Here is an 11,440-nt window from a genome sequence, read left to right on the forward strand (position 1 = left end):
CACTAGGCATGCAAATGTTATATTAATTATCATAATTTCTTAATAATAAGAACGGTTGAGTTATAATTGTTGTGCAAACTTATGGTCTAAATACTCTCCCACGCTGTAAAGTCATCTAGCATTTAATCACCTTCCCCTGGAAAGCATCACTCGGCAGTGTAATGATAATTCTTGTTTTTAAGCAATAATGTATTCTGTGCTTGACACACATAGTCATAGTCAGGCACTGTGTTAATAAAATAAAATGAACCATTTGAAGTGAATAATATCGGATATTTATAAGTGATTTAAGATCACGAGGTGTGGAGGAGAGGTTCAAAATAAAAAAGTTTAAGTTTTGTGACTTAAACAAGGTTCTATTCTTTTTAATTAAATTAATAATTAAAGGCAGTATTTCTCCTTAAAGTTGATTTTTATATACCTAATAAAAATACTAGGTAAAAGGAAACAAACTTTCGTTAGGAAACTGACCTAAATATAGATATGTAGCTTACATATTCTTCTACTAAGTAATAATTAGTATATTTAACTTATACTACATTTCCTTTATCCCTTTTTATATTAATTTGTATCTATGGTAGTATTTAAAACTAAGTGAGATGTTTGTGCATGGAAGATATTTCCTAAGTAAATTACATTTCTAAGCATGTCTAGCTTTGCAGCAATAGATAAGTTGTATGATAAATGATTACTATTATTTATATAGAATAAAGCAACAAAATTATCTTAAGCTGGTGTAATACATTAATTAAACTTTTATTAAGCTTGAAGCTGTCACATTGTGAAGTACGTTAACTAATTAATATCAGGCATTTTTTTCCAGTATTTCATACGCCATTGATACTAAAATTTTTGACAACTCTTGTTTTGCGGTGAAAAATACTTTTTCGCGTTTAGAATTTTTTTAATTGTCAAACAAATTCCTTGTTTCTATCCTCAAAATACAAGTGTATGTAAGATTTTAATATGGTATATTTAATATTAATAATTGTATGATTTAGGTTTGGCATTGTTTAAAATGAAAACATTACATACAATTACAGTTTTGCAGTGGAAAATACAAGTTTGGTGTATCGCACGTGACGCGGGAAACTCTTCTAAGTTTCACGCCCAGCTAGCCCCGCCCACACCCTCTCGCTCGCACGTTCCGCGCGCTTACACTTTCTTACTAACTTTTCACTTCTTTAATTTACTTACTTTGAAGTTTTTGAAAGTGTAAGCTACATGTACCTAAATGTATCCTATAATGTAGTTTATGTATTTCCTTTTCTACCCTAGAATATATTATTTCAAGATTATTAAATTAAAAAAACCTGTAAATTATTATCTTTCATTTTTCATTGAGTGTTCATTGTGGATAATGAGGACACTCTGAAACGTGTCAATTAAGTCCGGGCCGCTGACCCCAGGTGATCTGAATTCCTCGCATGCTTTAGCGAAATGAAGTGCCACCCCGAAACTGACAGCTCAAACATGAAAATCATAATTTTTCATGAGCTCGTTGATAGGTTTTCGCACCGACCGCGGTTTCCCGCCGCCCCGTGGCCTAATTACCACCGCCTCGCGATACGTCACCTCGGTAATTCAAAAAAATCCACCCGTCCCTCTCCCACCCGTCGGTGTGGTGTGGTGGCGTCCCATTCACGCGAGCATTTTTATAAAAACGCAGAGATCAACCGCGGCCGTCCCGCTCGTTCCCGCTGCGGCTCCGCGCTGCCCGCACCCTTCGTCTCCTTCCCACTTTTTACGAGACGTAGGGGCCGCCACCCGGTGGGGGCGGCGACCGCGCGAACGCAAAATATTGACCATCGGAAAAAGTCGCGTCGTATCGCAGTCATCAGTCGAAACTGAGGCCCCGCGTGTACGCGTCCTTCGCCGCAACTTCGGTGCGTGTCGTGCGTCTTCGGCTTGCGGTCTCGGCGGGTCGCCCATTTATTTTTCCGAGTCCCCTCCCGGCGTCTTGCCCTTGCCCAACAAGTGGTGAGCGCGGCGGGTTGCGGCTCATACGGCGTCTCGCGCCCATACTTTAAACAACTTGGAGCGTGCCGCGTTGTAAGTTTGGAATTCGATCGCGTGTTGAAAACTTTTTCGAAGTATAGTTTTAAGAGTTGTGACGTGACGGAGGACTTGAGTGGCGTGTAGACAAAGTGTTCGAAGGGTTCTGAAGTCGATGCACCTCCCGCACGCGAGCCCGACCCCGACCATGGCGGATGTTTACTCACATATCCATGAGTACTATAGGCAAAGTCACGGAGACCTGGTGCCGACTGGATCACCGGCTGTTTTGTGTTCAGCTCTACCTGGTCATTGGCGATCTAACAAGTCGTTACCGGTGGCTTTCAAAGTGGTGGCCCTGGATGACGTTCAGGATGGGACATTAGTGACAATCAAAGCTGGAAACGATGAGAATGTGATGGCTGAAATGAGGAACTGTACTGCGGTGATGAAGAATCAAGTGGCGAAGTTCAATGACTTGCGGTTCGTTGGTAGGAGCGGACGTGGAAAATCCTTTTCATTGACTATCACCATCAGTAGTTTTCCCTCTCAAGTGGCGACATATACCAAAGCTATCAAAGTTACCGTTGACGGACCAAGAGAACCTAGAACTAAACAAAGTAAGTTTTTTTCATATATTTTTTTATAATTATTTTATTAAACAATTTTTAAATGTTATATCTCTATTATAACCCATAATTTTGTCATAATATTTTAGATTTATAAATAAATTTTATCCCAACGATAATCTAATTCAGAAAGCCAATAATTTAAGAACAATACCCTTAAATCACCCAGTAAATAAGATAAAAAAGAACTCGAAAAATATTCGTGCGTATGCGCTTGGCGGTTCGCCAGTAAGTACCGAGGTCGGTTTTGTGTCGCCGCAACGTTTGACCACATTCGAAATAGTTCACTAAAATCAGAACATCAACACTTGCTATTAAACATTTCATTTTATATGCCTGCTGTGATATTTATAAACCAAACTGTCGAAGATTCTGTAATATTTATAGTCGAGAGACTAAGAATCGTTTCAACTTCATAATATATTTGAAAGGAGATTATGTTTATGCAATCTCTATAATTTTTAAAAACTACGTTTATATACAAGACTAAAAATATATAGTTTAGTTGTTTAATAAATAACTTTATGAAACAATAAGTTCTAACTATTATAATAATATAAGAAAATCGCTACTAATGTAAGGTATTTCAAATTATTCTATACAAAGTACGTACGTAAGTTATACAATATAAAGCACATACTATGATTAACGCTTTGAAAATTGTATAACATCTGTTCTAACTATTATAATAATATAAGAAAAACGCTACTAATGTAAGGTATTTCAAATTATTCTATACAAAGTACGTACGTAAGTTATACAATATAAAGCACATACTATGATTAACGCTTTGAAAATATAACATCTGTTCCATTGCACGGATATCAATCACATAGACATTAATTAGTCTTCTCAATTCCAACTCATTCGACTAAAATAACCTAAAAATAAATTACATTGTTTTGACAAGCTTATGTATGGATATTTAACAAAAGCTTTTAATCGTACAGCAAACTTATTTTTGGAACCAAGATTATAATGGTAAACTAAACCCCTGAAAAGGGTTTAAAAGTTTTGGAATAAAATTAGAAATTATTAAGAAAATTTATTTGTGAATCAGTCGTTAACTATTGTTAATAGTATGATGTTTATTAAATTAATATTAATTGTTACGTGTGGATAATTATTAAATACTTAATATAAAATTATATTACAAAGTTTAAGAAATATATTAGAGAAGTTTAAAAATCGAATTAACCTCTAAAGAAATTTAAAAGTAAATTTTCTTTAAATTCAATAAAAAGCTTTCTAATAATGTTTTGACAAGACCATCTATTTCGGTTACAACCAACCGTCTGTATAAACAAATGCTGCGCCCAAACTTCGGCCAATAATAAAAAAGACACTATGCGGAAAAACTAACATCCTCTGTAAAGATCAAAGGAAATAATAACCCAATCATTGGTTTACAACAGTAATTAATCTGAAATGAAATGTCTTACTGGCGTCATTACTTTGTATGTACGTTATTATCTCGCTCACATTTTCTAGATTTTAAAGACTACCTAGTATTTTAAGATGCATAGCATTTTTTTACGGGTAATTAGTGTTCTCGCATAGCGATAGTGTTTGACGATTTGCTATTTTAAAAGAGTACCGAGAGTTTTTTACGCCGGGTTTTTCTCTCGGCCTACACCTTCTGTCTTCTTTGCCGATGAGTTGGGATGCCTACAGATTCAAATTTAATGATGTGGAATACCTAAGTAATGCCTGTATCTTATGTTCCATAATAAACATATTTTATTTTATTTATTTATTTTCATCTCTGAAGTAATAATTCGCGTTAAAAAGAACTATTTCAAAAAATCTATTCCAAAACGTCCCTATTTCATATTATATATTAGTCTGTGTCAAATTATTCAAATTTGATTTAACGGAGTTATTTGTCTATGACTGAATTTGACAACTGACGTGTTTCTGTAATACACAGCTACTTGACCTGCAAGTCAAAGAAGTCGTCTGTAAATATAATTTTGACCAGGCATATTTTGCAATAAAAGCTAAATCCGTGACTCCAGAACATTCACAAATGTAATGCGTTAGTACAGCGGTTAGCGAGTTCCACCGTGCGGCCACGGCGTGTAACAGATGTAAACAATCTCTGGAACCGTCGTAAACTCCGTTTGATCTCGCCTGCCTCTAAAATATGGATTTTATGTCCCTCCTCAATGCCCCAACACCACATCTACCAACCCTATGTGAACCCAAAGTTATATTCAGTTAATGTCCTTTAATATGCATGAAGGCAAATAGAATTAATAATACTGATTATTGGATACACAACAATACGAAATTTAATTCAATTTACGAAAGATTTTTATTAAATAATATTATAGAATTTAATTTGCAATTTTGAGCAGTGTTGGCCTAGTGGCTTCAGCGTGCGACTGTCATCCCTGAGGTCATAGGTTCGATCCCCGGCTGGTGCACAGCCGATGGACTTTCTTTCTATGTGCGAATTTAACATTCGCTCGAACGGTGAAAGAAAACATCGCGAGGAAACCGGCTTGCCAAAAAACCCAAAAAGTCAGGCATAGAAGGCTGATCACCTATGATCATGAAACAGATACTGAAATCTGAGGCCTAGACCTAAAAAAGGTTGCAGCACCATTGATTTTTTTTTTCGATTTCAGAAATCACTTTTTTACGATCCCTGCTACTTTGTTACAACTGTTCACATCTTTTAATTGAAAGTGTTTCTGCTGATGACAACCAATTCCATAACTTGTATATTCATTCTTTTTAATATTGTGTCTATGTAAATACAAAATTTATGAGATGAATATCAACCGGTAACCGTTATCGATGTCGCCACCCCGCCTCACATGACGAGCAATAACTCTGATTCCAAACGCACCCAACACGTCTTCATTATTAATTTACGAGACGCCGTTATAGTTATTTAACGCGTATCATGACACTTATAAACTCCATACGTTTGTTGTGTCTTGGTACCGAATCGGTCGCCGCGCAACCATCAAACATTTTTATGATCGACCCAGATAACCATGCGCCCACATTTGTCATAATTTAAATATATCATCGTTTAACTGTTCACGTTTTATGATAGGGTTGAGTAGAGCAATGGCGTTAACAAATGAAGCCGAGCTACATTTCACTCATTATTACCGGGATCCATGGATAACCTCGTGACAGCGCGACGGGCCATCAATCACGTTCTTAATTTAAAACCCGCGATTTGGGATACGCCAAACAGAATACAAACACTCGTTTATATATACAGGAAGAAATAGATCGAGAGATTCTTACGTGTAATAAAAACGTCAACATAAACATCTGATAAACATGCAATTACAGCTTTGTTTAGCTCTTTAAAATGGGCGAACTTCTTAGGGAAACTTACGCAATAAACTTTGAAGAGTCACTAAATTCCGTTAAAACAAAGTAGATAAAGTGCTCGTAAACAGTTAATCCCGTAATAAAATTGTCGATACCTGATCTCATCGATTGATTAAAAACGGCCATAAACTGAAAATAGACGTCTTCAGTGTATCGATTAAACAAATAAAAAATGCGCTAGAAGGCAACGTCAGTAAAGGATCGTAAAATCGTATAGCAGAGGTGCCGGCGTGCAGTAAACCTTATGTATACAGACTCCTTGTTACTCTGCCGTGGTAAACATTACCGTGTGTCGGCAGCTCTTTGTGCGACTTGATTGCGACATTCGTGGACGACGTAGAGCCACAATCCCGCACCGATCCTTAGAAGCTTAGAGCTCCTTAAGAAAATTCAATTTAAATGCAATTTTCTTCACATAGTTAACAGTATTATTATATATAGGTTTTTTTTTTTATTTTTTTTTTAAAAGGCACACTAACGAAGCACATACAAACACTTACAGAGAACACATAACAAGTGTGCACAACATTTAAAGGGAAACATTACAATGAAGAAGAGAAAATAACTTACCTAAACATTAAAAGTAAAAAAAAACAAACTAGTTTAAAAAAAAAAAAGGAATTTACAATTATAAATATAAAAAAAACAATAATTTTCTACTTGCAATAATCACTATTGGTCACGGATTATTCAAATAATAACCTTAATTATCTCTTGTTTTAGATTACGGATATGGGCACCCAGGAGCATTTAGTCCGTTCCTTCTAAATCCTGGATGGTTAGACGCAGCATATCTGAACTACGCCTGGGTAGATTACTTCAGACCGCCTCAAGCAGCAAGTCTTATCAAAGGTAATTATTAATTTATTTTATTGATATCCTCTCATTTGCAAAATACTATGTATTTGCGATTGATAATAACAGAAACGATTTGAAAATAATAACTCAAAGCAGTAACACATCCGGTATCTCTTAAACTTCCAATCGACGGATTATTTGGCATTCGTTAATTTGGAAATACCCGATTTTTCAAACAACACTCGAAAACATGTTGCTCCAAACTGAACCACCCCTCAAGGCCGTGCAACGCAAAGGCTCAAATAAAAGGAGCGTCTCTTGAGCGCTGCAAAACAACACGGCTCCGACCGAAGCAAAACCACCCGCTGAAGTCCGTTGTCGGGGGAAGTGCGCCCCCACTCAATGGAAAAATTACAAAAAGCACCACCTTCACGTTCGAGAGAGTGTGGAGTCAATTTTATTCCAATGTAGGCGACCGCGCCACCGGCCACTTTTTGTTTCCGACGCTGAAACGCGAGGAGCGTTGTACTCAAACACCTACCAGCTTTTATTAAACCCTGCCAGATACTTTTTCACAGAGATTTGCGTGACTTTGCGTTTACCAATCGATCTAGACGAACAATGATACCAGCACACCAGCAACTATGTAAATAACAGACAATTTGCAAGTTGTATCGTCCTTTGTCACTATGTCTAGAGTGGGTAAATAGACCCAGCGTGACTGTTATGCGAACTAAGATACATACATTACAATTATTGGCCAATTATAAATAAAATAGTTTTAATTTTTCATCATAAGTATCAAGATAAATATCTGTTTAACTATAATGACGTAATGTCAACATAACAAAAAAGGTCATTTAGCACTGCACCGATCTCAAATGCCACGAATAGTTCTAATAGTCTTGTCAGGGTAAAATATTTTTTTAAGAATGACGCGTTTAATAAATGTCACAGTAAGTTTTCATAAATTAATAAAATTCATCCAGTGAATCACAACGAGTTAAAGTGTCGAACAATCTGTTTAAACCAGTTTGTAGCCCTAGAGCTCAATGTCATTAAAAAAAACTCTTACTTACACTACACTACTACAGTTAGTACGACAACACTAATGTATGCCATCTGAATTTAATTTCATATTACTTTTACATTCTTCTAATGGGAATAAATTGCAAACGTTGTGAAACAGAGAACGAACCAATTTTAATTGAACTAAAACTATATTAAAGAGAACCATCAGAAATCACCTCAATCAGGCGCTATGTCGATATTGGTCCCCACCTCGCCAAATTACCCCCTAGTTACGCCACCCGCCCCCGACGCCTTTTAAAGTGGTCTGTGCAGCAGTGCTACTGCTGCAAATACAAAAAATGCAAAAGAAATCCCGGCAGCGCCACCTCTGAGCTCTTTGTGGCCCAATCTGCGCCTCCATCGTGCACTTTTTATCAGTTTCTCTTACACTTATCGAGAATCAAAGCCCCGGTACTGCGACAAGAATATTTCGAACACTGTTACTAATGAAAATTTCACGTTCCGAGGTCGCTTTGTTCGTTCTGTACGAGATAGCTTCCTTATCGCGATACAGCCGGCTTTGTACCGCACATGTCCGTGGCACGGCCTCACGCGTGTATAGCATTGCTAATGTGATCTCCGGATAGAACAGAAAAGAGACATATCGGACTGAATTACATCGAATGTCGCGTCTGGATCGTAAAGTACGACATTGCATTCGGATAAATAAATATTGCACCCTCACCCTACCAATATCGTGCTAAAAAAACATCCCTTTCAGTGAAGCCGCCTTTAAACGCCTACAGATTGTACATTATCCTTAGTACGATTATGCACCCTCGTTGTTCAGGGAATCGGTGAAGTGCCCGCGTGCCTTAGGCTGTCCCCAGAGAGTCGTCTCTCATATTACGTCATGTTCTCAAATCAAACAACACTAGTAGCATTAAGAAGCAAATGAATCAATCATAAGCTTAGCATGTAATCATCAATTCTAATTTGCATATTTTATTGTCCACAGGTACTGCATCAATGGCTTCGCCGCCGGTTCCACTGCCACCTTCAGATTTGTTTCCGTTCCCACCTGCTATGACAAACCTACCTCCTGCTGGATTATTACCGCCACCTGGTGCATTTTTACCACCGAACGGCCTTCTGCCTTTTGCACCTCATCCTGCGGACCTAGCACTAAAATCTCTACCATCGGAACTTACGTTGAAGAACGGTATGAGTCCCTATGATGCGATAAGGCACCTACAAAGCAGTGTTTCATCAATGGATAACTCCAGTGCACGCCTATCACCAACGAGCAGTAGGCAGAGCGGTAGCCCAAGAAGTATTATCAACGCTAGTCCAAGGTCGAAAGCCGATTCAAAATCTGAAGTTAATTCAACGCACGATGCAACGATATCGGATGAGTCCGATGAAGAGCCGATTGAGGTTGTCAAATCCGCTTTTCATCCAACGCGACCGGCTAACGTTGAGCTCCAGGAGATGAAGCAAGTCCAAGCTGCAGACTCCACAGTGTGCGACAAACCTAGAGGTCGCAATGAACTAAAAGCGCCTTCTCAACGTACGACGCGCGTGCTTTCCACAAGCCCCACCTCCACAAAGATAACGAATGGAACCTTAACGCATAAATCAGTTTGGCGACCGTACTGACGCTTCTAGAGTAGTGAAGTGAGTGACAAATATGTCCGTGACAATTGTATGAAAACGGACCAAAATGTGATAAATCGAGCTTGTAAATATTATAGAAGATACAAAGATATAGATATATTTATTGCTAGCATAGGATATTAGATTTAAATGCTACGTCAGTAGTAGTTCAAAGTTATCCAAAAACTTTTGCAATTAATAGGAATTATTGTTGTCTACGAATTGTTATAGCTGTAAAAATTGCTGAAGATTGTAATAATCACGAGTCATGTAAATAAAGTAACTTAGGCGTTGTAAATTGTAGAAATATGTAAATTGCGACAAATGACTGATTATAGAGTTTTATGAGTCTTGTAAATGTAAAAATTATTTATTGATTGTAAAAAAAGTTATTAACAAGGTATGTAATGTTAGAAATTGCTAACTCGTCTTGTATATTTAAAATTACGTAGGCAAACAAATAAATTGACCTATAAAAATTAAAACCTCTATTATTTCTCTACTTTGGTTAACGTCATTTTTAAAGCGTTAGATAATCACTACTTAGTAATCATACAAAAACAAGAATAACCACAATTATTAAAATAATTAAATTGTCTTTTTAATTAATGAAATTACACTAAGTCTTTAACCGCAAAATTATTAAAAATTTCTTACCTACAGAAATGTTCAATGCAGATTCATTCAAACTCATTTATATAGATTTTTGATTAAAGTAATACCTTCTGACAGATGCTACTGTTTGTTTATAGCCATAAATAATGAAACGTGCATTGCACATGTTATTTCACTCGTGTCTATGAGAACGCCCGAGTTCAATATAGTAAACACAAATCGTATTTGCTACGCATTGGAAATTTTTCTATAAATGAAATTGCTTGTTAAACTATTTCATATGAAGAGGCGATTCTCAGGGAAATATTTTTCTCCTTAGATACGTATTCATGAAAAATCAACGAAATGTACGCCAGGTGCTGTGATGTGCGTCTACTAGATTCCCACTGGGGAATTGGGTACATATCTATACACAGTAACCAATATATAGTTATAATTATAGTTAATCAAAGCCTTAAAGTACATACGATATGAAGCATAACCTGCTTACAATGTTCCACCATCAAAAATTTCTTCTAAAATAGTCCATTGCGATGTAAAAAAAGCTTCTAATCAGTAATATTATCATTTAGTTGAATCCTATGCAACTTATCAAACTTTCCAAGAACTTACAACACTGACATAAAGTATGAAAACTTATATACTTACCGTGAAAATTACATAAGGCCATATAAAATGTCTCTTAGGTACCTACTATCAATGGCGCTGCGCGGTGATCTGGTTAGCTGATTGCACCCTGCCGCCCGACTGCGCCCGCCGGCGGTCAGCCGCTCCTCAAACATTGCGAAATTATACAACTACTGGATGTGTATCAAAAGTATAAAAAAGTATATACTAGATGTTTATATTGTCTATGCGCACAACGGACCTATTAAGAGTCTAAGTGCGGAAACTGTGTCCACAAACCAATACTGTCTATACATTTATAAGGAAATGTGATATGCGTTATATGGAAGTAGATTTTGTGTATGCGAAATAGATCACTGAACACTTAAAATCGTCTCGACTTTTGGCATACAGTTAGGGCTCCCGTGTATCTCGCAGCAACTTCTAATATTATAAACTTTAATGTTTTACGAAAACTACTTTCATCTAAATACTGTATGGTGTGTATACTATCTGATAGGTCTAATTAATTAAACACAAAATAGACCTGAAAGGTGCTTCAACCATTAAAAGATATAATTTATGATAGTCGCATAATTTCATTATGAAACGACTATACATATTTAATTTCTAATTATAAAGGTATTTTTCAAAATTTACTTTTTTCAAAATTAAAACATAGATGAACAGTTTCTAATTAATTAAATTACGAAATAAAATAACGTATACCAGAGGAAAAATTAAAATTTTCAAAATCCAGAAGCAAGTAG

The 11,440-nt window shown here is 36.5% G+C and overlaps 1 protein-coding gene across 1 annotated transcript; it reads left to right on the forward strand.

Annotated features, from left to right (window-relative positions):
• Positions 1 to 1,932: 1,932 nt before the first annotated feature.
• On the forward strand, positions 1,933 to 9,934 carry LOC125063680 (segmentation protein Runt-like). The gene is made up of 3 exons (XM_047670249.1): positions 1,933 to 2,615; positions 6,708 to 6,836; positions 8,812 to 9,934. Exons 1-3 carry the CDS (start codon positions 2,171 to 2,173, stop codon positions 9,450 to 9,452), a joined length of 1,215 nt encoding a protein of 404 aa, XP_047526205.1. The 5' UTR covers positions 1,933 to 2,170; the 3' UTR covers positions 9,453 to 9,934.
• The last annotated feature ends 1,506 nt before the right edge of the window (positions 9,935 to 11,440 follow it).

This window comes from Pieris napi, chromosome 3, assembly GCF_905475465.1.
Source record: "Pieris napi chromosome 3, ilPieNapi1.2, whole genome shotgun sequence".
NCBI lineage: Eukaryota > Metazoa > Arthropoda > Insecta > Lepidoptera > Pieridae > Pieris > Pieris napi.